The sequence below is a fragment of the Lepidothrix coronata genome, unplaced genomic scaffold, assembly GCF_001604755.1.
Source record: "Lepidothrix coronata isolate B3197 unplaced genomic scaffold, Lepidothrix_coronata-1.0 Scaffold160, whole genome shotgun sequence".
NCBI classification, from domain to species: domain Eukaryota; kingdom Metazoa; phylum Chordata; class Aves; order Passeriformes; family Pipridae; genus Lepidothrix; species Lepidothrix coronata.
In genome coordinates this window covers 517,618-544,434 of record NW_016690340.1, presented here as the reverse complement: position 1 = coordinate 544,434, position 26,817 = coordinate 517,618, and the positions used below count along the sequence as shown (strand labels likewise).

At 51.6% G+C, this 26,817-nt stretch overlaps 1 protein-coding gene across 5 annotated transcripts in view; it reads right to left on the bottom strand.

Annotated features, from left to right (window-relative positions):
• Positions 1-26,817, bottom strand: part of ASTN2 (astrotactin 2) — a 325,746-nt gene that overhangs the window by 126,464 nt on the left and 172,465 nt on the right. For all 5 annotated transcript variants that reach the window (XM_017829237.1, XM_017829236.1, XM_017829239.1 and 2 more), the window contains exons 11-13: positions 24,410-24,560; positions 11,775-11,941; positions 9,549-9,737 (exon numbers count right to left, since the gene is read on the bottom strand). In XM_017829237.1, the coding sequence (XP_017684726.1) occupies positions 9,549-9,737; positions 11,775-11,941; positions 24,410-24,560 (507 nt within the window). The remainder of the gene's footprint in view (positions 1-9,548; positions 9,738-11,774; positions 11,942-24,409; positions 24,561-26,817) is intronic.

The window sequence follows — 26,817 nt, the reverse complement described above, 5'->3', positions numbered from 1 at the left end:
TACGCAAAACCACTAACGATGTGCAGGGTGGGGTGACGGCACCTCGCAGTGAACTCACCCCTGCTGTCCTCCCAGGGAACAGCAGAGCCCAGCCCCATTCCCAGGCTCAGAGAGGTGCCCTGGAACACTTCCCACTTTGCTTCCCTCCTCCCAGCTCTGCAGCCATCGCACACGGGCTGCCTGATGACAAGTGGCAGTGCCATCACACCTTCCAGATGTTCATCTGCTGCCCATGGGCACGGGCACAGCTGGTGAGTGGCATCATCCCTGGAAAGCTGGGATCAGGCACACAGGCTGCTCTGCCTGCACTGGGCTCCTTCGGCCCATGCTGGGGGAGAAATGAACCGGCACAAACGCCCCGAGCTTTCATCTCCAGAAAATTGTTATTGAAGGCAGCAGCCCATGGGAGACTCCTCGCCTGGCTGCAGCCTGGGCAGGGAGAGAGCACGGCAGTGAGGAGCATTGCTGGGGCACGGGGAGGAGGGTGAGGGATGCTGGGCTGGTCCTGCCTTCCTGTGCACTCAGCCACAGTTCCAGCATCCAAGCCAGGTCACACTGCCCAGGAACCACATGCAGTGGAAGATTTAGATCTCCTGGGTTATGCCACATGCCCTATGGGTAGGATGCAACAGGGGACGGGAGGGCTCCCAGCATAGCTTGTCCACCACTTTTGGATTCAACTACTGGGGCTCAAGCCCAAACCCAGCACTTGTCTCCAGGTTTATGCAGTCAGGAATTACACCACAACCCGTAGAACAGCAAATCCTCCACCTCTGGAGAGAACACTCGGGATGGGTAAGAGTAACACAAGATTTTCTGCTGCACTGAGGATTGCATCCAAGCCCTGCTGCTACCTGGGAAGCAGGTATGTCTCGACAGCTGGCATAGCTGTGGAGCACTCAGATATCCCCATGCTGGTGCCTGCTCCTGACTGCACTGCCTGGAGCAAGGATTTGCATTGCTAAGTCAATGTCAAGCTGATTTAGTCCTTGGATGGGCAATCTCCATCAACCAGTGCTGGCACTAGTGAGGAAGAGCAGTCACAGGCTGGTAGGTGTCAGCCTTGTCCCTGGAGGGGACACTGAAGCAGCTCCATGGTGTGAGTAGCACAAACCCACAGCCCATGCTAATGGTGCCCACCACAGTGCCCATAGCATGATGGAAAAACGCTGCTCTCAGAGCTTAAAGTTGTGTGATTACAATTTACTGCCTCCAACCCTCCTGTCTCTCTCTCTTCTTGCTTTTCAGCTGAACATAACCCTTATTTTCATGTGTCCCGAGTGGCCCAGGAGCAGCTGCAGCCTATGTAAGATGAGGAAGGAAGAAGCAGCAATTCCTCTCTCCAAGCCTGTCCACCACTGCAAGGCTATAAAACCAATAAGGACCCCCTGGGATGAAAGGTACTCCATAAATCTGAGCTGTTATTACAAAACCAATCTCCACCGCATCTCTTAATAATGCAGATTAACTGTGCAATAACACCAGCTATAATTAGCATCATAAAAGTCAGATATGGGAAAGGCCAGCAGGTCAGCAAGTCCATCCTGCAGACTGCTCCCCACAGCACAGGGAAGGGGGAAAACTCCTGGGTGTCTCCTCCTCATTCCATAGAATCATGGAATCATTTAAGTCGGAGAAGACCTTCAGGACCCCTGAGTCAAACCATTAACCCAGGACTGCCAAGCCCACCACTAAACCATGTCCCCAGGTGCCACATCCACATGCCTTTTCAATCCTTCCAAGGATGGGGACTCCACCACTGGCCTGGACAGACTGTTCCAGCTGCTCCTCATCACACTTGTGCTCCAGATCCTTCCCCAGCTCTGCTGCCCTTCTCTGGACAAGCTCCAGCACCTCAATGTCTTTCTTGTCATGAGAGGCCCAAAACTGAACCCAGGATTTGAGGTGTGGCCTCACCAGTGCCCAGAACAGGAGTACAATCACTGCCCTGGTCCTGCTGGCCACAGTTGCTGGTATAAGCCTTCTTGGCCACCTGGGCACACTGCTGGCCTCTCTCTCAAACCTTTATCCTTTCCTCATGCTTGAGACTCAAGAAAAGGGTGTCACCATCAACTTTTCACAAGGTGGACCCAGAAGACCTCACTGAACCCCCTGACAGCTGTATGTGGGGACAGGGGGCATGAGTCCCTGATAAGAGCAGAGCAGGGTCCTTGCAGGAGGAGCCTGTGTGCCAGCCCAGCTCCCTGATGGATGAGCATGCCCCCAGACCCTGCACCTCCCATCCCACAAGAAGCTTTCAGAGCCAGGAGACAGGACCTTCACACACACCCACACACACACACCCACACCTGCCTTGCCCAGCAGCATTCCCAGACTGGGATCCCACTGCCTCCTTCCACCCTGCCCAGGGACCAGCACTCCTCCTCACTGCTTCCCAACCCAGCTAACACACAGAGGAAGCCCCAACACTGCTGCCTTCCCCCGCCTCCTGCTTCCATCATTCTCCTCGCCTCCACGGCATAACCAGCACTTCTGCCCTCCACCCCTGTGGCCCTGGCAGCGTGGCAGTGGGAAGGGCAGGAGGGAGGGCTCCCTGCCCGGGCTCAGCTCTGCACTGCCCAATTAGTGCTGCTGCGTGGCAGGTTCCGTGTGCGCTGCGTGATGAGCTCTGGGAATGCAAATCCGAACTTGCTCCGCCGCAGCAGCAGCTAACAAGATAATGAATATTTTCATCAGCTGCAGAGAATACAAACATCTGCACAGGCACAACCGCGCTGCTGGGGCCGGGGGAGCAGGGGTACGGTGGGGGAACAGCTCCTCAGCATCCCTCGCTGCAGGGGCGGCAGCTCCACTGCCAGGGAAAGGAAATTTCTGGTCCCCAAACCCAGCAAAAGCCCGTGGGTGACACTCCATCAGCTCCAGTGGGTGCTGCTACTGTCTCTGACAGCAGTGCCTTGGCTCTAGACTGTGCCAGCGCCTGCAAGAGCTTTCCAACTCCCCCTGCCACAGGCAGGGACACCTTCCACTACCCCAGGTTGCTCCAAGCCCCATCCAACCTGACCTTGGACACTTCCAGGGATGGGGCAGCCACAGCTTCTCTGGGCAACTTGTGCCAGGGCCTCACCACCCTCTGATTAAGGAATTTTTTCCTAATCTGAATCTCACAATTAGGGATTTAGAGTTGGTTTTGGGCTCTGGCTGCAGTGGCAGGTTCCACTCTGGCCATCCCTGTTCCTCCCCCTCCTCCTCACCAGGGCTGAGGCACAGGCTGGGAGAGGTAGGGCTCTCACAGGCAATGGTCAGACAGCAGAGACCAACCCTGTGTGAGGTTACCCTGCTGCCTGCACAGACAGGAACGAAATGGAGCAGCTCAGAGGCACATCTGGAGCTGGGATGGGGCAGCAGGAGCTGGCTCTGATGGCTGTGCCCATGGTCACTGAGTACACAGTGGCCCACTCCCTAAATCCTACCTGCACGAGGCACAGAACCAGCCTGAGAACCTCTGGAACCTCTGAGAACCTCTCTCTAAACAACCTCTATTACAAAGCACCTCTTCCACTCTGGACCCTTGCTCTGTCTTTAGGGTATCACTGGCACTACACTTGCTTTTGTTTTCTAGTAGAATAAAAAATGCTTCCAACCCGGTGCAAAAGCACATGGTTGCAGACCACCAGCTCAAAGCCACATGATCTGTCCTCCTTTCTGGTGGGATGAGAACTTTGAAATGGAATGGGATGTAACAGTGACCCAACTGATGGAGTGGGGTGCTAATTGCATTAGTCATTTATAGAACGGAGTGATAAAATCTCACTGCTGAGCCTGCCAGCAAAGGTGTGCTCAAAGCACATGTGTGAAACCTGTTATGGGCTCTGAAAAGTGCTGTATGGACTCAAAAAGCTGCCAGGATGTTCCCAACACCAGGTTGAGAGGTGGAAAAAATGGGATTGAGGAAAAGCAGCTCAGAGAGGGGCCCTTTAGAGGATGCAAAGCTGCTGCGTCTGGCATGGCCACACAGGCACCAGGACATCTCTGCTCTGTGGGCAGCATCCCTGGCTGGCAGCAGGCAGTGCTCCTGCACAGCACATACCAGGAGTGGAGCATCACATCCCACAACTTATCCCACCCTCACAGACCTGCTAAACTGCTCACAACCCCTTAGCTGCTACTGAGCACCACGGCGTGAGGCTTTAGCCTGGCTTGGAAAGACATCATTGCTTCCAACTAGCATGTCAGAGGCTTCAGAGTTGTGAACAGTAATAGAATTGCAGCAACAAATAATAAAAAGAGGAATGAAATGGAAGGCAGCCACTGGAAAAGAGATCCATCCATTATCCTGGCCTGAAGGGTAATAGGTAAACAAGGCATTGGTGCACGGGCTGGTGCTGAGCTCACCAGCACAGGAATAATAAACAGTGCAATTATAACTCCTGGGCTTGGAGGTTTCAAAGAGAGGGAGTCATATAGGAAAAAAGTCAAGTGTTAATTTAACTAGTTATAGACATTCCATGTGTGATGCTGGGGGGGAGCAGGATGTCCCCACCACGGCTGACTTGTGAGCTCCAAGCCACACACCACTAGCAAAGTCCCACTGGCTTCTCACACCCAGATGTGATGCTGTGCCCAGCTGAGCCCCCATCCCAGCCCCTGGCAGCACCGATGGGTGGGAAGGAACCAGGTGCAGCTCACATGAGGTGCAGGGGGTACGACAGAGTGGAGATGTTTCCCAAAACAGCCCGGGAAGGGATGGCGCCGAGCTGCCAGCTCACCCCGCCGTCACTGTGCTGGTTTATTAAGGGCTGAGAAGCGTCGAGGGGAAGGAGTGACAGATTTAAAATTAACTTGCCAAACTCCCCATCAATATTATGACAATTCCCTGCATCAGTTCAGTGACCTGACAGCATGAATGGAGCTGTGTGGAGGCAGAGTTGTGGGCTGGCAGCGCTTGGGGTGGGCACCCATCCCTCTCCGTGGCACCCCATCCACCTCGGAGCTGTGCTCAGCACCACCTCCAACCTGGCCTTTTCCTTCCCCAAGGCTGGAAAGAAGCAGCAGCCCTATTTTATAGGGGGGGGTGGGAGGAACAGCATCCCACAAGGACCAATTTCCAATACTCGACACAGTACAGCATGGTATGGCACGACATGCCATGGCACCCCTGGATCCTCCAGAGCTGTTCTCCCTGGATATGGAGAAGGAAAACCACGAGGTGCTCAGCAGAGTCTATGCAGTGTGGGAGCAGGAACATGAATCCTTTCCCTCCCTCCAGCCAGCAAACAATTTTGGCTCCTTATCTGCCCCTCAACACCCTGAAACTCCCCAGACTCTCTCCATCTCTGCTGGGAGGGAATCAAATGGGGGCTACGTGGGTATCCCCTGTGTCCTATGGCTATGGGAAGCTGGAGCAAGAGCCAGGACCAGAAGCAGAGCCAGAGGCAGGGATAGGAAGGGACCCTGGTCAGGGCAGATGGATGCTCCTGGGGAGCGCTCTGCCCCACGTTGCTCTGACATCCTGTTTGCCATGCAGCAATAATCCAGTAAGTAAAGCTGGCTCCACAGGCAGTATTTTGGGATTTCTCCCTATTAATGGCATAAAAGCAACAGTCTGAAACTGCAAACAGCTTTTAAACAAAAATCACTATTCCCTCATGGCAAAGAGACGGCACAAAAACAGATAAAGAACGAACAAACAAACCATTTGGAAAATAATTCCTCAGTGATTTGGGAACGGCACGGAGTTTGGGCTCTGCCCCACCGTGAGGCAACAGGGGGAAAATCGCTCTAATCTAGTCTTTAGTGAGCTGGATCCGCTGCTGAGCCTCCCAGCTAGACTGGAAGGTGTGACTGGAATAGATCAGCTCCAGTCCCATCTACTTATTAACACCACACAGCATTTTGTCTATGAGAAGAACCTTTTTTAAAGAAAGCAGAGGGGTGCCCAGAAGAAGGTGGCTCTGAATGTGCTTTTGGCTCAGTGGTGGAAGGAGCAAGGAGGGGGTTTGATGTGTGATGGAAAATCCCTCCTCTGACCCCTCCCAAAGCACCCACAAGGGACCACACAGGAGAAGCAACACTGGAGGAGCGCTTTGATTTAAATCCTTGCAATAAAACAGCAGCAGCAGTACTGATATGGGGCACTCCTCTGAGCAGGAACCTTGATGTTGGCATGTCCAACAGATCACCCCAACCTCCACAGAAATAATTAGTGGTTATTAAGCCACCTCAGTACAGAAAATGGTGTCCACAGAGCTCCTAACTCCTGGTGGCTGAGCTGCAGGGAGGCTGTGGTGATCACATCCTGCTGGCCTGTGGCTTCATTGTCACTGATGGATGGGGAAAGGGTCCTTGGCACCAGCACAAAGGGACATGGGAGCAGGGACAGGCTCTAGGCAACACAGTAAGTTGTTCCATCAGTGCTGGTGTCTATATGGAACACATATGGTGCAGCAAGAACCAGTCTGCCTGCTGCCCAGTCCTGTTGTGGGTACATTCTGGCTGATCTCAGCAGCCAGTATCTACTTCCTCCATCCTTCTCTTGGGCATTCCCATCTCCTCAGTCCCACCACTGAAGTCCCTGGGTGCTGCCTGACCCCCCTTGCATAAAATGACATCGGTTACAAGGGAAAAACCAAAATCTGAGCAGCGTGTTGGTCTGAGGTCTGGGACCTCCCAAGGTGTGCAGCTCTCCCACTGCCAGCCTGCTGTGCTGCATTCCCATATCCATCCTTACTCTGCATCCTGAAGGTTCCTGCTGCATATCCCCATCCTCTTCAGCTGGTCAAACACACTAAAGCTGTTGGTGCTACCCCTGCTACATCCCAGTGACTGCCAAGCATGGTCAGTAGGGTGTCAGAGGATGGGCCAGGCTTGGTGGGGCCAAACAATAGGTCAAGAGGCAATGGGCAGAAGCTGATGCCCAGGAAGTTCCACCTGAACATGAGAAAGAACTTCTTTACTGTGCAGGTGACCGAGCACTGGAACAAATTGCCCAGAGAGGGTGTGGACTCTCCCTCACTGGGTTATTCAAGGACTGTCTGGACACAGTCCTGTGCCATGTGCTCTGGGATGGCCCTGCTTGAGCAGGGAGGCTGGACCAGATGCCCTACTATGGTCCCTTCCAACCTCACCCAATCTGTGATTCTGTGTGACCACACAGCCACCAGAAGGACAGAGACTCCAATCAGTGCTGCAGCCCCTTAGATGGCAAAGACACCCCCCTGATCCTAATGGGATGGAAATTCTGTGGTAACTGATAGGTGTTGCCCAGGCCAGGGTGTGTGAGGCAGCTTTTCCCAGCACAAAGACTCCCTCCCAACACCATGCTGATATGCCTGGCAAATCCAGAATATCCTATTTATTAAAGACACTGAAGATGCGGCGACATGGGAAGCAGACACCATTCAAAGGACTGTCACATCTGCATAGCTAAAGGATCCCAGCAGTTATAAATCCCTCTAAAATACTCAGCCCCTTGTTCTGATAGCAGGTTCTTGCTCCTACTTTGCAGAAACAGGCTTTTAATCCCTGGTATTAGGCAGCTTCCTGCTATGTTTCAAATGCACCAAATTAAGGGCTTCTCTAACAGCTGGTGTCTTAATGCTCAGAGAGGTTCTTGAATATCTATGAAAATCAGAGGCAAATTACATCTTTTAGTTAATAATTTCTTCTCCATTAACCTCCTTCTCTTCCCTTGTTAAGAGATGATGTAATGGTGCTTCTACGGCGTAACCCACCGACACCCTGGGCAGCCTGGCCGTGGGGAAGGACACTGTGCTCTGGGAACTGAGCCCTCCTCATCCCTGCCTGCTGCCTCTGGAGCCGACAGCCTACATGCAAATGGGAAAGGGCAGCTGTCCTGACCTCCCAAGCTGCTGGAAGTATTTCTGGAGCAAGATGTGCTGCCTCCCTCCAGGCTCTGAGCTCAGCCGAGCCAGTTGATCGCACGCTACACTCTGCACCACGTGGGCAGCTTTGCAGGTTGCTCTTGCTTCAGACCTGCTTTCCCCTGACCCTCACAGCTGTTACACCTGGGACTAGGACACTGAAAAATCCTGTTTGGGACAGCAGGTTGTGCAAAGAACTTGGCTGTCACCGTGCAGCCCCTCACTGGGAAAAGTTTGCCCACATTGCACACCTTGGCCATATCCCGTCCAGCATGTGGGAAGGAGGATGGATCACTAACAGCCCTTTCTTTTAGCCACAAAACCTGTCAGGCAGAGCCCCAGGGGCTGGCCCCTGGAAGATGCCATCCTAACACCTCAAGTGTTTAATCCCAAGGGCAGCTTCAGCACAAACCACTCCTGATTCAGCCCTGCACTGCCCAAACCCACCATCCCCAGGAAACTTGGAGAAGCCAAGGATAAACCATCCCCAGGATAAACCTAGGATAATCCCAGGATAAACCAACCACACAGACAACCTTGTGTGCTTTCCAGCTGGTATTTATGAGGACAGGGGATGCATTTGCTACCTGGAAGCGACAAAACATCCCTTAGACACACCAGCTCCTGGAAAACTTCATCTCTGCAGCCCTGGCTCTGCTCTGATGGACACATTGATGCTTGTAACGTGTGAGGGAGAGAAAGCAAAGAGGAGTCCAGTGGGAAAATTGCCTTTGTGTCCTGTCAATTCTCACTTCCAGCAAAGGCTGAGGCTCTGCTGGCTCTAAGCACTCCGCTGGCTGCGACTTTCTCGGCGCCTCTGTGCTGATGGAGCTTGTAATGCTTCTGTCACCAAGACAGCAGAAGGCCAGAGTTCAGCCTGAATCCACAGTCAGGAAAGCTTTGCACTCAGCTGGGGAAGAGCACCCAGCAAAACTCTGTGGGGTCAGCAGGGGTGAGCACCCACAGCTCCAGTTAAAATTGGAGGCAGCAATGAGGTCTCTGTGCCCAAACAGGAAAGAAACGCTCAGTGCAGGTGCTGGGCAGGGAAGAGCCATTTCTGGGTGGGATGTGAGCTGGATTCTTTCCTGACTGTGGTCAGTGCTGCTGCTTTCAAACTCATACACCCACCCTGCCTTACACCTGATCAAAATGCAGCTGCAGTCAGGAGAACTGAAGAAAAATAACTAAATAACTCATTGTCCAGCCCTGAATTCAGCAAGCTCTCCTCTGTGAGCACTGCAAGGTGAAGGTATTTACCTCCAGCTCATTTACATTATTTATCATGCTATATCCAAAGCTCCTCCCAGTGCTGTAATAGGGACATTGAATAAAACCAGCTTGCATAGGCTGAAAATATGCCAAAGGAAATGCTCTTTCATACTACAGCAATTAAACGTCGGAACTCATTGTCACAGGATATTGCAGAGATGAAAGACATCAGTGTTCAGAGAGAGAAGAGGCAACACTACTGAGAAAAGCCCCAAAACACAATTAAACACTCATCTGATGAGAGATACACTGGCCCAGGAGGGTCCTGTGTTGCTGTCTGTGGGAAGTATGAGCAAGTAGGAAAGCCATAGATGTTTATTGTCCTCTTGTTCTCTTCCCCTAGTGAGCATATCAAAGATGCTGCCTTTGTACCACTGGACCTTGGTCCTGTCTCACCATCCTGCTGTTCCCAAGACTAGGAGAAGAACCAGGACATACCTGAAAGTCATTTGGAACACCTGGCCTTGGTTGACATGCTGGGTCCTATTGTTATAGCCATGAAGCATCTCCCCAAAAAGGGTGTCGTTGAACTTGGCATCCGACTTCAGGCACTTGGGGCCCTCGCAGATGTCAGAGAGCATCAGGCAGGACTTCCCATCTGGGGCCAGCTTGTATTCCTCCACGCACCTGAGGAGCACCACAAGCTACATGAGATAGGCCAGGCACAGAGCATCCCACCCCACGAGCCTCTGCCAAACCCAGCCAAGCACCACCAACACCTGCAGCAGCTGCCTGGGCAGGAGAAGGGGTCACAGAGCTCAAATCCTCTGCCCAGGCTGGGATGGGTGACCAGCAAACAAGCACATGGTTCCCAATCCTCCTCCCTCCTGCAGCAGCACAGCCCCATCTGCCTGCAGCCAGGTTGGGTAGGGCTGTGAGCACCCTGGTCTAGTGCAAGATGTCCCTGCCCGTGGCAGGGTGGTTGGAAAAGACAAACTTTAAGATCCCTTCCAACCCAAACCATTCTGTTTCCATGCTGTCCTGCCTGGAGCTGCCCCTGCACTGGAGAGCAGAGCTGAGCCCACTGTGCATCTGCTGCTCAGGTACAAACATTCCCCAGGCCACAACAAAGCAAAACCAAGCTCCTGCCCCTTTTTCCACCCAGCAGTGCTCTCCTGCAAGGAAGCAGCTCCAGCATGGCTGCTCCTTTGGTCCTTGATCCCACTTTCAAGCACATTGTGGGTAAGATACACACGCTCACCTTCAACAGACAGGAAGGGAAACTGAGGCAGGCAGCAGGGATGTGATTTAACTGCAGACACTGGAAACCTCAGTGGAATATTTTGTATATGTGCTTAACTTGCCTCCCTCCTCCTCCTCTTCCTCCAGCTCTTTCCCCAGCATTGTGGCTCCCAGCTGACAGGGAAACCTCTGTTCCCTGCCTGCCCCTTCCTCCCCTTAGCCACAGCACTCTGCCACCTCCATCCAGGCTTGCTTTCCTCTCCCATTCCTCTGCTGCATTTTACTGCTGCAAGTGAAACTCCCACCCGTCTGTTGCACTTTTCCTTGCCTGTTCCCGAAGTGCAGTTCAGTCTTGAAAAGGGATTATGGAGAAAAAAAGAAAAAAAAAAGGAGGAAAAAAACCTGGGAAACAGTCTCTGTCCTTGGGGAACGGAAGACTGAAATGCATGGACATGGATGGGGACCATAGAGTGTCCCAAGGTTTTCTAGATTCTCCCTACAAAGGATGCCTATATGGATTTCCAACCGTTTCTGCAGGCATGGAACAGGCAATGTGCTCTCTCTTGGTGACTCAACCACTCTGTGCTGCTAAACAACAATAAAAAAAGAAGGTAGTGGAGAAAAAAAACAACAATCCAGCAAAAAGGGATAAAAAAAGGAGAAGCTGGCACAGGCAAAGCTCCCTGTGCTGCTCTTCCCAGGCAGCAGCCAGGGCTGCACAAGGTCTCTGCTGCACTTGCAGCATCGAGACTTGACAGGGTAACCCCTTTGAGTTACTGTTAGGAATTTGCTCCCCCTCTTGCTTGTGGGCATTTCCTTTCCAAAAGGGCTCCTTTTCCTCTTCTTCACCTAATCCTTCCCACTGGGATGTGAAGGGTCCTGGGTGTGCCTGAATGTGTTAACCAGCCATGGGATGCAGCCAGCAGAGCCAGGGTGGGCAATGGATGGCTGCAGCTGTGCAGCATAAAGCCAGATAATCACTGAGCTCCTTTTAGAGCACACTGCAGCCAGGGAGATCTTCCTGAGAGAAAATGCTAAATTGTGTAGGATTATAGGATCCCGGCCAAAATCAGGGATGAAACTCTATTTTAAGAGAGGCACAGAGGAGGAAAAAAAAACATAAATTTAAGTAGTGTTTTTTAAACAAACCCTCCATCTTCCCCCTCCAACACACAATGTACAATTTTTGGGTCCCTTCACGGTGAGTCACAGATCAAACTGTACCATCACACAGTGGGGGAGAGGAGGAAGGGGCATCTGCTCAAACTGCTCCTCACACTTCCATACACTCCTGCCCACAGGCAAACCAGGTGCCTTTATTCCCTGCTGGAATTCAGCTCCATATACAGCCTTTTTCTTGGATGCCCAGCTCCGCTGCTGGGCATGCTGGGTTGGGATGGGTGGCACAGGAAGGTTGGCAGGGATGGAGAAGAGGTTATTTATCTGCTAGTGGGAGAAGCAGGAGCCTTGGAGGGGACTCACCCACAGAACATGAAGATGGTGCTGGACGAGGGGTCGTGGGGCAGAGGGAGGGTCTGCTGGAGACAGAGCTGCTCACAGCCCCCGTTGAAGCCATCTGAGCAGTCGATCCCTTTGGAGTAGTCGTAGCAACCGGTGCCATCCTTCATGGGTCGGAGGTCCTCGGGGCACTGCAGCGAGAGAGGGACAAGGAAAGGTCACCTGTGGCTCCTCACCTACCCTGGAGCCCCTGCCTGGTGGGTGCCCTCCCAGAACACAGCCCATCCAAGAGCCAGTGCTGCTGAACTCAGTTTACACCTAAAGGAGATGAGTTTGTCCTGAGTGATGGATGGGGCAGCCCCACAGGCCCTGCATCACCTTGCACAGCCTTTGGGAAAGGGGCAAGGACCATGGGGCAAGGACTTGGTTGCTGCCAAAGCCTTGCTCTCCATCCTCCCTCCAGAGGAGGGTGAATCCCTGAGGCAGTGAAATCACACAGCCATGAAGCCTCAGGCCAGTGTGGGGCAAAGCACAGTGTGACAACCCTCTGGGTTTGTTACCTGTTCCTCCAAGATGCAGAGGAGTCCAGTGCAACCCAGAAAAAATACCTCAACACCTGTAACCAACCCAGAAAACCACCTCAGCGCTCAGGAAGGACCCAGAAAATCATCTCAACCCACGCCAGGCAGGCCAGCAAGTGTGGCCTTGGCATTATCTTCAAAAGGATCTTGCTGCCTGCTGTGGGCAGGACCCTACATGGCAGAGCGGGACTGGGGGCAGCCAGGATGGCATCCCAGGCTCATCAGTTTTCCACAGCCAAGGCAACCATGCCGAGTCACATAAGCTGGAGATCTGGCTCTAGTTTTTAATTCCAGTTCCCCAGCTTGTTTTCTTTGCCCCAAAAGAAAAAAGCAAGTGGGTGGCAAATGCCATCGATAAATTGTCATCCAGATTAAAGCACTATTCCACCTGCATTATTTATCCCTTTTTGCCAAACACACACGCACACAAACAACAACAAAAAGGCCAGTCCTTGAAAAAATACATAAATCTTGTCTAGGAGCAGCTCACAATTAAAAATGCATTATGGAATTTCTTGAAGATGAGTTAGACTGGAGCTTGCATAGGTAGTGATGAAGGCAGGTTATAAATGTCCTCTGTCAAGCAGAAGAAAGGTTATAAAACCTCTATACTTCGTGCTTAAAAAAGAAAATCAATTTTCCATGTGAGCAAAATGCTGTATATATTAATAAAAGTTCAGGAAACCCTGGACCCTGTGCTCACCAATACAGGCAGGGTCCTGACAGGAGACGGGCTGCTGAACCACACTTAATCTTGGCTACTCAAGAAGCAAACTGCCCATGGGGGACAGCAGAAAGGGGCTTTAAGGAGTCCTGGCCCACCCTGAGCAATCAGAGTCCTTGAATTTTTCAGACTGGAAGGGACCTTAAAGCTCATCTCATTCCAACCCCCCCTGCCATGGGCAGGGACACCTTCCCCTAGCCCAGGTTGCTCCAAGCCCCATCCAACCTGGCCTTGGACACTTCCAGGGATGGGGCAGCCACAGATTCCCTGGGCAAGCTGTGCCAGGGCCTCACCACCCTCACAGGGAAGAATTTCACCCTAATATCTATTTTAAGCCTATCCTCCTTCAGTTTAAAATCATCACCCCTTGCCCTATCCTGCTAAAAAGTTCGTCCCCATCTTTCTTGTAGATGAGCCATTTCTCTCCGCCTCCTACAAATCCTGTGACATTTTCTCATGGCAGCAGCACCAAAGCTGCTTCTGCCCTGTCTGCAGCAACTGTGATGTCTTGACCTCTGTGCCAGTCATCCCTCAGACCCCACAATGCCTCCCATGCCCTCAGCTCTGAAGCTCAGGTGGACATTGCAAACCGCAGCACCTTCCCTGGGGACAACAGGTAAGGTGGGAAGGGAAGGCACAAGGCTTTTCCAGCCAAAGGATCTTGGCAGCAAAAGGCTCTGGAATAGGATGCTGCCCATCTCTGCAGAGCAGTCAGGGTCCCAAAGACACAGTTTAGGAATCAGTAGCCCTGACCAGGCAGGAAGCAGCAGAAGACAGGGGAGCACGAAGCTTTCCAGCTGCACATACAGAACAACGATGAAGGAGGAGGAGAGGACACTTAGAACAATCTGTGCTTTTCACTGCCTGGGAAACAGGATCAGGATAAGAGTGTCTGTGAATCTGCAGATACAACACTTCTCTCCTGTGGTCTCCTCTGTGTCTGCTGGCCCTGCTGTAAGAAGCAGGGCTGTGTAAATTGGCAGAGAGGAGGCGTCTCCCTGGAGGACACGGAGGGCTGACTGCAACAGCATCTTCTGCTCCACAGCATCACATCCACGTCTCTGCTGCTCTTTTCACATTGACAGGGACTGGGGGGGGGTCCAGGGCTCTGCCCAAGCAACCCTCAAGCTCCCAAGGGACCTTCCAGGGTGCTGAAGACAACTGGATGGGACTGTAAGTCAGCAGGAGCTGCAGGACCACAGCCAGAGGATCAGTCACGGCTTTTCTGAGCTGTCACTTTGAGTTCTCGCCTTGGCACTGATCCATGTGCTGAGCTCAGCATCTTCCCCAGCCCACAGAGGAAGAAGATGGCTCTTTCCCTGGGACTGGGTTAGTGGGTCACCAAAGCCCTCCCTCCCTTAGCCTTGCTCTGCTCAAGGCCACCCTTGGGATATTCCTCCAGTTTTGGCTTTCAACCACTGCAAAACGTGTTTCCTTTCAGCTTGTAATTAAGCATCCTAATACACATTAATTAGAGCAGGCAAATAGCTCAGCACAACATTTGCAAAAGAAAGCACCTCCTCCCCTCCACATCCACCCCAGCTCTGAGCAGACCCAGCTCTCCAGCCAGCTCTGTGCCACAGCACAAAGCTCTCCACGGACAGAAAGCTGTGGGAGCCAACACACAAATACAGGATGTGTCCCTGCACTGTGGGGCTGGGGAATACAAAGATGCCATGGACAGCAAAACAGGGGATCCAACAAGCTCAGCAACCAGTGCCAGCTTGCAAAACCAACAGGAGAGGCAACAGCACCCCCTGCACGGAGGGGTTTGCACAGATGAACAGGTGAATGGGGCAGTTGTGGGTACAATAAATCATAGAATGGTTTGAGTTGGAAGGGACCTTATAAATCATCTGGTTCCAACTCCTCTGCCATGGGCAGGAATGGCACCCACAAGGCCAAGTTGCTCAAAGCCCTGTCCCATTTGGCCTTGAACACTTCCAGGGATGGGGCAGCCACAGCTTCTCTGCACTAATAAAGCTTTTTAACAGATCTCCCTGCCTCTGGAGTGGAGGATCTCCCATCAAGATCCCACCAACAGATCAGAGTAGGGCAAAACCAAAGCCCATTTGGGTGCAACTATGTTCTTGCCCATGGGAGTCAGAAATGACCCAGGAAGAAGCTGGTTTGTGCTAAGCCTGACTCCTTGGGCTGTGCTGATGGGTCAGTTCGGGCTCCTGGTTGGCCTTACAAAATCAGCACTCACCTTATGTTCGCTGAGCTTTTGTAAAGGAGCACATCTGTTCTTGCTGACATTGATTTGCCTGGCTTGGGCAGCAGAGAACCAATAATTATGGTGAGTTTAAATCAATCCCCCATCAATTTAGCTGCAGTTCAATTTGCGATCTGCCTTGGCAGTGACACAGGACGGGGGGCTGTGTTGGAAAATGATTAGAAAATCAATAAGCAACTCGGTCAATAGTTCTGTCTGGGCGATCAGGGGTGGCACGTCCCTCCCTGGTGGGAGGAAAGCTGGCAAGACATGGTGCCCCAGCAGGTTCTGGTCATCTACTTGTGCATGCCCCTCATCGGGATACAGGATGGATCCTACACACTGTTAGCCAGCAATTCAAAAGAAAAAGCTGTTTGTGGTTTACCCTGTTAGACCCACACTGCTTGGGTTCACTTCCAATTCCCAGCCCATCTTTCATCCATAGATCTGACCAGCAAAAATATCTCAGAGCTTGCGAAGAAGGTCTGCTACTTAATCCATCCTACAGAGAGGAACAGAGATATAGGGAGAGACTCCAGCTCATGGTCTGCTCTGAAATGCCAAGGAGAAGCTGTTACCACACAAATGTAATTCCACTGCCTTGCAAATCCACTCCGTCTATGCAGAATTGAACTGATTTCTCTGCGACAACAGACAGCCCTGAAAATTGCTCTTGGCATCGGGAAAGAAAACTTAGTTTGTCGTCGTGCTGTGCACTAGCACTGACAACACAGATCCTGCAGGCTAAATGTGACCCACAGCTCCAAGGCCCCGACCCTGCTGCTGCCAGTGGAGCAGGAGAAGGAATCACCAGCAGCTCCACGTGGTTTGGCTGATGGCACGGCTGGGCAATAGCCCCATTCCCTCCCATCCACGCCAGGCAGAGCATCCAGGTCCTTATTCCTGTGACTGCAGTCAGCAAATGAATTCTGAGTACACACAGGGAATGGATGTGCTGAATAAGAAGTGCTATTTTTATCTGGGTTTTTTTGGAGAACATGCTTTTTTCCTTTTTAAGTGACATCTCCAAGGTGACCATGGAGTGGCAGATCTGGCAGGACCTGCTGCCACATGCCTGCAGCCGCCCCGGGAATACACCAGATCCAGCCTCTCTGCTACACAGGGCTGTGGTCTGGAACGACATGGGATACCTGTGCCCATTGCTGTCCCCCCATCACAGCACGTGGAACCACGTGGCCTCCTGCCACCAGGACTGGGTTCCTCTGCCCACCACCACCGTCCTCAGCACGGCCAGAACAAACACAACAGGAGGAGGATCATCTTCAGGAAAGAATGCAAGCACATGACAGAACCTGTACAAGGTTGTGCCTTAGGAAAATAAATATCTGGACAAGACCATGCTCATGTTAGGTAAAAAAAAAAAGAGCCAAAGCTCATTAGCAGCGAGACGGGCGAGGGGGGTCACTGGAAGTAAAATCATTACTGACACAGATCCCCCAGACGAGAGCACACCAGCTCTCCATCGGAGCTGCCTGCCAGAGCTGCTCAGCTCAGCTCCTCGCTTCCATTATTAAGTTTAAAAAACCAGAATATTTAATAAAGTGTTTCTGTAGAGAGTAAACTGCCCTTTTTGTTATTCCACTCTGTTTTCTCAACAACAGCAGCCTTCTTGTCAGAAACTTCTGTGCCGGGCTGCCGGAGGTGATGCTCTGGGCACAGATGAATCTTAATCCCCCCTGGCTCTTAGAATTACACAGAGAAGCTGCCACCAAACCCTGCTCCCAGAGCTGCTCCAGGTACCACATGGTCATGCCTGGATGCACCCAGAGGTGAAATTCAGGACTCCAGCCCCGTGCAGCCGCAGCACCACCAGCCTGAGGCTGCACAAACGGCTGGTGGCCCAGTGCCACAGAGCACCAAGTGCCATGTCCAAACGCCCTAATGACCCTCTTTGTGCCAAGGCATCCTCACTCCTCACCGAGGAACCTCCTCAGCATGAGACAAAAACAGTAATCCGAGGCACTGCCGAGGTACAACCAAGTGCCAGCATTTTAATGAGCTCCCGACGACGCACTGGCATGTATTTATTTGCTTGTTGGTGCTCAGAAATGATACAAGTGCAGTAAACCCCTCTGTGTCCATCTCAGCATATTCTTTGATTCTGGGATATATATATATATTTGGACAATTCTAGCTTATTCTGCCTTCACCATCTTGGCCCAGGAGGCCCCCACCAAGCAACGCTCCTCAGCAGCAGCAGGACAGAGCGTGGCTATACACTGCCCAGTCTCTGTGGGTGAGATTTATCCCTCCTCTCCCCATATTTTGATCAAATGTGGCCAAAAGCTGGTTGCTAAAGCACTCTCCAGTGCTACCCCTGCCTCACCTCCTCGGGGCAGCGTTGTCCTTGCCACTCCCAGCTGTGACAGACCCCTTCCAACAGCCCACTGTGGGGGAACGTCCTTCCCAGAGGGAAACATTACAACAGGTTTCTGAAATAACAGTCATTATCTTCCCACTCTTTTCCCCCCCCCCTCCTTTTCCCCTGCTTCTTTTTCCCTTTAAAGATCATCAATCATTATTTCAGCCTTAGAAAAATCAAACCCATCTGTCTTCCAGGCTCCTGAGCACACGCTGCGATAGCTTGTGTTCCTCAGCCTGGTCCTCCTGTGACAGAGGGATGGGGGATCCGTGGAGGAGACCAAAGCTCTGGGTAATAAGGCAGCGTCTCCTTGCCTCTGGCCACCACACAGCTCCCAGGGACCCTTCTGGGAAAGTCCCTATGTGTATGTCTGCATCTCAATTCCAAGTGAGATGGATTTGTTTGAGGCAGCTGGTGGGATGCCATGCACACAGATAGAAGTGTTCAAAGCTCCTAGAGCAAGGAAATCAGGCCAATGGAAACCCTTCCACAAGTCACTGACTGCTAATTTTGAGGTGTTCTGGCATCTCCTGCCCATCGGGACATTTCTCTTCCTAGCCACGGCAGAGGCTGACACCTCCAAAGACCTCCAGGAAACCAGAAATACAACCCCTGCCCCATCTGACATCCAGGGTACAGCCCAGCCACAACACTACACACCAAATCCTATAACCTGACCCAATCCCAAAGCCCCAGCCCAGCTGTGACCACAACACACGAAGCACCTCAGTCTGCTGGGGAGCAGAGGGACAGGGGCTGGTGCCAGCCAGGCCCTCAAGAATGCCTCTGAAAAAGCCAGCACTGGAGAAAACAGGGCTTTTATCCCCCAAAGCACTTCTTCCCCATGCAAGCAGAGACTTCCAGCCCAGCTCGGTGCTTCCTGAGCTATTCCACTTGCTTTCAAATTCAACCACTTGCCCACATGGTGCAAACCCCCTTTGCAGCACTGAAAGCAAAGGTAGGTGGGTGGTGGCTCGCACCTGCTGCCAGTACCAACCCCAACAGCCTCTGCCACCCTTTCCTCCTCTCCCCTCCTCAAATCCCATTTTAAACACAGCTTTTTTACCTGGATAATTGAGATAAATCCAAAACCGTAGGCTCCTTGGAGGGGGGCTTGCTGTTGAGCTCAGGGGGCTTCTGCTTCCAACCACAACGTGCATAAGGAATCTCTCCTGCTCCAGGGAGCCAGGAAAAATTTTAAAAGGATTAGAAGAGACTGGTTTCCTCCTCATCTCCCTCCCTGGTGTGTGCATCTCTGCCATAATTAGCTAGGTGCCTCACAAGGCAGGGACGAATGAGTTTTTATTTTGCCATGAACAATTGTCTGTCAGAAAAATGCAGATTTGATGAAGCTTAAGTGCTTTGTGGGATTCCATCAATTACATCTCAAAACTCATTGGGAAATTAGGAGAGCATTTAATTTCGACAAGGTTGAAATGTTTTGGTTTCCATTGCCTAATTTTGTTTTTGTTTCAGGCTGTACACCGGGATAAAGCAATGTAAAACATAAAGCTCCAGATGATAATGTTGAAATTAAATGTTTCCCCCTCCTTCATAGAAGGGAAATGTTTTGAACCAAAATATTCTGGAATTTTCACATATGTGAGGGATTTCTGCACAGCATTTTGTTTTGGGCTGAAAGTGCCAAATGTGCCACTTCCCCACAACAAAAGTTCTCAGCATCACCCACATCATTTCAAAGCATCTCCCCATCGTCCTCAAGCCACCCCTGGGTGGAAGGCTGGAAGGAAGAGACCAGAGCAGCAGCACCTGCCCTGATCCTTCATTTCTAATCCCATTTCTCCCCGAAACGGTTACACTCCTAAATTAAGCCACTTCTCTGCCCTGCTCCTCAGCAGCTGAGGAACAGCCCAGCATTCTGATGTGGAAGAGAGCAAGAGAAGGATTAGCTCCACACAGGCTGTGCTAAGGCTTATACACCTGTGTGGACTGTGCCAAATTTCTCTTCCTTCTGTGTCTAAAAAGGCTGGGACCAACACAGCACTGGTGTCACACTGGGCCACAACTCCATTAAGTGACTCTCTGGTAGATGCTCTTCCTTGCTGAGCCAGGCAAAATCCCTCCTGCCTGGCAGGCTGACCCCGTCACCATGGGAAGGAACATCTCACATCATCCTTGGAGGCAAACTATACTTTTTTCTCACTCAAATTAGAAATAAATCTCTGCCAGAGGAACCTGAGCCTGTGAGAGAGGAGATCAGCAGGATTTCACATCTGTGCAGAACAGCAGCACCCACCACCTGGGCTGGGTAGACTCTCCTACCTCTTGCCAGCACCTCTCCCAAGGTGGGATGGATCCTGGAGCACAGCAATGCTATGAGCCCTTCCACACCCACCTGCAACAGCCCTGGCCTCTGTGGCACTCTCATCTGACTTAAAGAACTAACTCACCAACATCTGCAGGCACCACAGATGTCGCAGAACCATCAGACCACACCACCTGTCCCAGAAAAGTCACTCGTGCCACAAGGAAACAAGGGGCTAGTTCTGCCACTGCCTTGGCACGGGATCCTGAGCTGCCTTTCTCACCCCCAGCTGGGCAGCTCCTGCCCTCCTGCTTCTCCAGGTCACCCTCACAGTGACGAGACCCCAGCCTGAGAGGCACCATGGGGCTCAGACACACACCTTCCCTGCACACCTGTAGATGCTGCTGCCTCCTCCCACAGCGATGCAAACGTGCACTGGGAGAGAACCGACCACCTCCTCACCCAGCTCATGTGCTAAAGCCAAAGCTTCCTTTCCTTGGGGGAAAAAATCCTTCAGCCCTCTTATTTTCCTGGGGCTGCAATCCTGCCTTTCCAGGCTTAAAAATGCACAAGGCCATGGGGCAGCAGATGCAAGTGACCCCCCTCCTCTTTGGGTGGACAAGAAGACTGGCACCAGCGAGCAAAACCGAGCTGAGAGACAGGTGGGGAAACCCTGAATTTAAGCCATGATGCAGGTGTTTCCTTCAGTCTCTCAGGGCCAATTCTCAGGTTTTCATCTCAAATTACAAATCACCAACACCTGAGTGTCAAGCACTTCCCCCTCCTTCTGCATCCTCCCTGGGGGCTGCGCTGCTACCACCGTGCCAGTAAAAGGGATCAACAACACACAGTCCTTTACAGGCAACAATCTCACTTATTCCTCCAGCACAGTTTCTCCTGCTTTGCTGTGATCCCCGCAAGACTGTATGGAACAGACACTGGACTTGCAGAGCTACCAGATTCAGAGAAGCTCACTGGGATTTTATTTTCTTGGGCAATGCCCGTAGCTTCCACAGATCCAACAGCAATTCTAGGGTGCAACAAGGAAAAGCAGCATGGAAATAGGCCTTCTAGAGCTTGGGGATTGTTTGGTTATGTTAGGGCTCAATGGCAAGGCTCCAGTTAGCAATGCCAAGGTCTTACCAAGGTTACAACTCATACTTCAGCAACCTGGTCTAGTGGGTGGCATCCCTCCCCATTGCGTGTGAGGGGGTTAGAACTAAATGATCTTTAAAGTCCCTTCCCACCCAAAAGTATTCAATGATTCTATGATTAAAATTATCCAAATAAAAGGCCTCCGACAAGAAAAGAACTGCAGAAACCCTTTATGCACTCATGCCATCTACTGGGTACACGTAAAACTAACAGAAAACCGTGAGATGAGGGGGGAAAAAACAGTCCCATGGGAAGTGGAGGATGGCAGCAGGGGAGCTGCCACCCTTCCCAGTGGGGACCTCCTTGGAGAGCCTGTGGGGTCTTCCAGGTGACACCTTGAACGCAGGATTTTAAGTGAGCAAAGCAACATCCTGCTTTCTCCTTCCTCAGCCCAAGGAGACTTTGCTCAGCCAGATGAGCCGCGAGCAATCCGCCCTCGACATTTCAACCGAGACCTTTTAAGACCAAACAATTAGGTAATGGCAGAGCCCACGCCACTAAAAACCCGGAGATAAATGCATCCCAGTCCTCGCAGAATTACTGGAAGCTGTATTAAGGGCATGAAGGAACTGGTAACAGATGATGATTACATATAAAAGGAGTAAGAAATCTTGGAGATTTGTGCTGCTCCCTGGTTGAGCCACTCGGCTCCAGCTCTGTGGTGTATTAATTGCTTACAAGGCTGTATGTATATTTTATGCTTAGTACCTGCCTGGAACATTTGTTGGATTTAGCCTTGATTGATGAACCACTGATTATATACTTCTGTGGTCCTCAGCAAATTAATAAACTGTTGACTGGTAAAGATTAACAACATGTCATGATTTGTGAAACTGCGTCCAGAGTAAAGCTGGAGCAGACCTAGTGCTAAAATTAGTACGCAAATGCTCCCTGAACTCTATAAAAAGGGGAGAGCTTAATTAAATTACATACCAATATTGCCCATAGCACTTACCAAATTGGCAAATTGAGTTCACAGAAGTTCAGCTTCAAAACTAACCGACATCCCTGCAAATTTGCAGCATGTGACCCCACCCCTGCTTGCACTGGAAGCCCAGCTCACTCCGTGAGTGGGACGGGGATGAGGAGGGGATGTATCACCCAGTGCAGGGACAGTGCAGAAGGTGCCACGATCTCACCTTCAGGGCTGGGCTGCAGTGAGCTCTGAGACTCCAGTCCCACCCCCTGAAACCGCACTCAGTGCCCTGAGCATGACCCAAGGCTGGGGGCAGTGCTGCCAGCCCCCCGTTAGGCTTTACCCTGGACAACAACCATGGAGCACAGTCAGAAACATGGGACAGTGCTCTCCAGGCCTTTGCTCTTTGCTGGGGGACCTACAAGCAGGTGATGATTGTAAAATATTGCACTGGCTTGGGAGAGCTGGATGGAGCACTGTGCCCTTGTGTCAGTCTGATGGGAAGCAGGGAGACAGGGAATGGAGGTGGGATGAAACAGCCACCTCCACACTTCCTCTGGGCAGCTCAGCTCTGCTGTCCTCAAGCTGGGACTGGAGAGCTGGTGGGGGTTTACTCCATGACTGGGAGCTGTAGAAAAGGGCAGAGCAGCCTCATCCCCCTGCAGTAGGGAGGAAAAGGGGCGAAGAGTAAAGTGGGGAGAGATGGGAATCTCCACAGCCATCTCCTGTCCCATGGGATGCACAGACCCAAGAGCCTGGTGTGATGTGTAGGATGGGGGTTCCTGTGGTCTCTGTGTGCAACCTCCCACCCACAGCTTCCAGAGAGTGGATGCACTCCAGGAGAATGCTCCTGCTGCTCCTCTTTTCTCCCTGCAGTGTACACAGTCCATTCCCTTTGCACACAGACTCAAGTCAGGCATTACAGTGGGGGGATATTTTCCTGGACTGACACAGTTTTTCCATTTCTGCCTCTCTGCATGCCAGCGTGGCGAGCACTAGGCCTGTAATTTATTGACAATTTTTATCTTAATATATCCTGACTTTTTAAAAGAGGCATCTCTTCCCAGCAGCACAGGGCGATCAGAGCCCCGATTGCTTCTGACAGTGCCTGGGAAGCACGCTGGTGTTCAGAGCAACACAGAAAAAGGGGGAAAACGCCCCAAAAAACATAATGACAATGGGAAAAGAAAGGAGGAAAGGGAGAGGAGCGGGAAGGGGGGATGGCACCAGGCGTTGCTGGTGACACATCAGGTTGTCGTGCTAAATGGCCTTAACAAGCAACCGGAGAAGGGGATAATGAAAACACCTCCCCCCGGGACAGCACGGCTCCAGCCTGACCTTTCCCAGCTGCCGTGTACAAACATCTTCAATAAATAAAGAGACACTTAACTCCTGCCTCTGCTGAGATGGGAGGGATGGGGCGAGGGGGCTCTGCCTGCAGTGAGACGAGGGGAAGGGACAGAGGGTTTTTGGGGGGTTTTGGAGCAGCAGGCACGTGTTTGAGGGGCTGCCAGGGCGGGTGACAGCTCTTGACCTCCTCAGGGGTCACCACTGCTGGTTGGCAGGCAGGGACTCCTACAACAGACAGAGGAAAAGGGATGCTCCAGGTTTCCTCCACTTCCCAAGGCTCTGCCCTGTGTCTCTGTGTCACACCAGACTCACACAAAGCTTCACTCACAGAAAAGAGGTGACTTTGCTGTCAAGGTGAGATGGGTTAGAGCTGGGTGAGGTGCTGAGCTCTGCTGCTCCCACCTTGAAGCACAGCAAAACCCCTCTGTGCAAGCGTGGCTGGGAACACCTCCTACCTCCCTGGAGGTGTTCAAGGCCAGGTTGGATAGGGCTCTGAGAAACCTGGTCTAGTGGAAGGTGTCTGTGCCCATGGCAGGGGGTTGTAACAAGAAGATTTTTAAGGTCCCTTCCAACCCAAACCATTCTAGGATTCTATGACTCAGAGTCTCTGCTCAAAACTAATGGTTTAGGGTCTAGGAGGTCTTTTGGAGGGAGGACTGCAAAATCTGGGACTCAGTAGATTGTCTGGCAAGACATGAGCATGTTCAGAAACAAATCAAAACTCTGAGTGTGTCAGAGAGGCCCCGAGAGGAGAGGATGGGGAGATGGATGCTTCATCTTTCTTCCACACTGGGAAGCACAAGGCAGGAGAAGAAGCAAAACAGCTTCCCACCTATGCTTGTAGACAAGCAGGAAAACAACCATCAGCCTCAAGGATTTTTCTTTTGCTCATCTGAGCCCCTGGGCTGCTTCCCTGAGGTTCCAAAGGGATTTGTGATTCACTGTGAAGGCCCCAGCGGTGGGGGAAGTCCACCAACAGCACACACATGCCCCTGGCCACATCCCCAGAAGGGAGCATGTCGTATCCCCCTCTGGCTTGTCCCTGGGGCCCAGCAGGCTCGGTACCTACCACACAGCCCGTGGAGTCCACCTTGCGATCCGAAACACACTTGAAGTTGCGGGTGCAGCCGCCGTTGTTGCGGGAACAGTCCCGGACCGGCCCGAAGGAGGAGAGCAAGTCATTGATGGTTTCGAAGTAGGTGGACAGCATCGCTTCTTCCCTTGGAGAGAAAAGGCACCATTAGGGCTGGCAGGGAGCTGGAGCACATGGCAGGGGCAGGGCCATCCACAAGGAGAGGCTCTGGCAAAATCCCGGTGTTTTGATTAGCGAAACCGAGCCAAAGGAAGCTTCCCAAGAAAATTAGGGCTTTGTTATTATGATATATAATAAATCTGCTGTGTAACTCTGACATCCTTCACAGAATCAACCAGTTACGGGGTTTCAAGGATACTACCTATCAGTTTTATGCAAACTAGCAACTGGCAGACACTTTATTAGTAGGCTGGGGCTGTGTGTGAATCCAGCCCTACACTAGACAACAGCAAATCCAAAACCATAAAACTCTTCCTGAGCTGGGCCAAGCTTCCCTAAGCATCCAAACCCCATCCATCATCCAGGGACACTGTCAAAGCTGGAAAGGCACATGAAACTTGGCTTCATGTGTGCTGGGATGTGGATGTGGAGGCTCATCCCCGTGCTTTGCTCCAGGGGATGAAGGGCACAGCTCTGCTGCTCTGCTCCAGCCCATGATGTGCAAACCCCCAGGCACTGCCGTGCCATGACACCCCTCTCTTAAGCAAGCAAGAAGCATAAGTGCCTAGGAATAATTCCATGGCCATGTGAAGCCTTGGGAAGCTCCCAGCCCTGCCTCTCCGAGCTGCACACACAGCAGATTTTGTCTGTGACAAAGCATTCAGGCACTTCGCCTTCTGCTGGGTTCCTGCAAAAGGAACACAGATGCTTGTCAAGAGCTTTAAGCATCTCCAAGATATTTTTCATCTTCAAAGCACAGTTTATATATTAACCAATACCTGCAACCCATCCTGGGCAACAGACCCTGTCACCCTCTCACTGACAGGAGAGAGACAAAGTGATGTTCCCAAGGTCACAGAACAAGTCACTGATGGTGACAGACTTGACCTGCACAGGCTGTTTATTAGATCTTTACACACAGGAGGCTGCAAATAAACACTGACCCCTCTGACCTTAAAATACTCCCTGAGGCAACGCTGGGAGTCACGGGGTGGTTTATTCCCCTTGAGCATCTCCCCTGCTCACCCATCTGCACAACGACTCAATGCCCAGAGCCACTAATCTCCCTTTTTTTTTTTTTGGTGGGGGGTTTAATTTGAAAACCGTCTGCTTGGCAATGAAACAGCACTGGAGGAATATTCATCAGCCCTCGAGGGCTGTCTGGAAGCAGCCCTGTGTTATCTATCAGCAGAGGGCCCCTGAGCTCACACACCGTCACACTCCCGCACACAGCCCTGCCAACACCAAACGCTCAGAAAAATCATGAGTCAGGCATTAAAAAAGAATATAATGAAATTGGCACCAAAATGATGAGATTTTAAAAATAAATCAATTGCTGGGTGGGTTTGTTGCTTGTTGTTGGGTTTTTTTTTTCCCCCTTCCCTAAACGTGCCGTCTGCTTTCTGTTTTTTTTGGAGCCTTTAGGGTATAAATGAGGTTTTCGCTGCAAGCTTGAGGGCTAGAAACTCCTCAGAGAGCAAACCCAAAGAAATAAAGCCCTAACGCAGTACTGACGTCATGATTTTGCAGATTCCGGATTTCAAGGGAATCACAGGATTCCAGAAGTTGGGGCTTTCAACGAGGAAAATACCATAAAACCAGCAAGAAACAGTAAATTGGCACGTCCCCATTTGGAAGGAGGGAGTGGGCAGCTTCTCCCCTGCCATGGGTCAGGGTGGAGTTACCCCAGCATCGGGGCAGCTCCGTGCCCACCACGGTGCCACCGGCTGCATCACTGCAAATTCACGTCTGTGCTGCCCACTCTCACCCCAATTAATGCTTCCCAATTAACTTTTCCCTCCTAATGATCGTGCTTCTGATATTCCCCCTCTCTTGGCCCATCTCCTAGATTTTCCAGCATATTTGGAGCTGAATCTCCCTCTGTCCTTTCTTGGTCATGTTTCAAATATCTTTAGAGGCCGTTTTCTATTAGCACTCTGTTCCCACCAGGATCTGCAGTTCCTCTGAAGTGAGGGAGTGAGAAAGGCAGAATATATTAGATCAGGGCACACATTTCTGCTGGAGAGATGGGGAGGGAGGAAGGGCATATTATTTACTAACAAAAAACACTGTTTATTAATGCAGGGGGAAATTATTTTTAAAAAACCAAACCCGACAAACCGTGACAGCTCCTCCACCACCCTCCCCGAAAGCTCAGCCCCATCTGGCTCTCTCAAGGGGTCTCTCATCGTGGGTGGACTGCGAGGAGAACCATGCTCCCACCC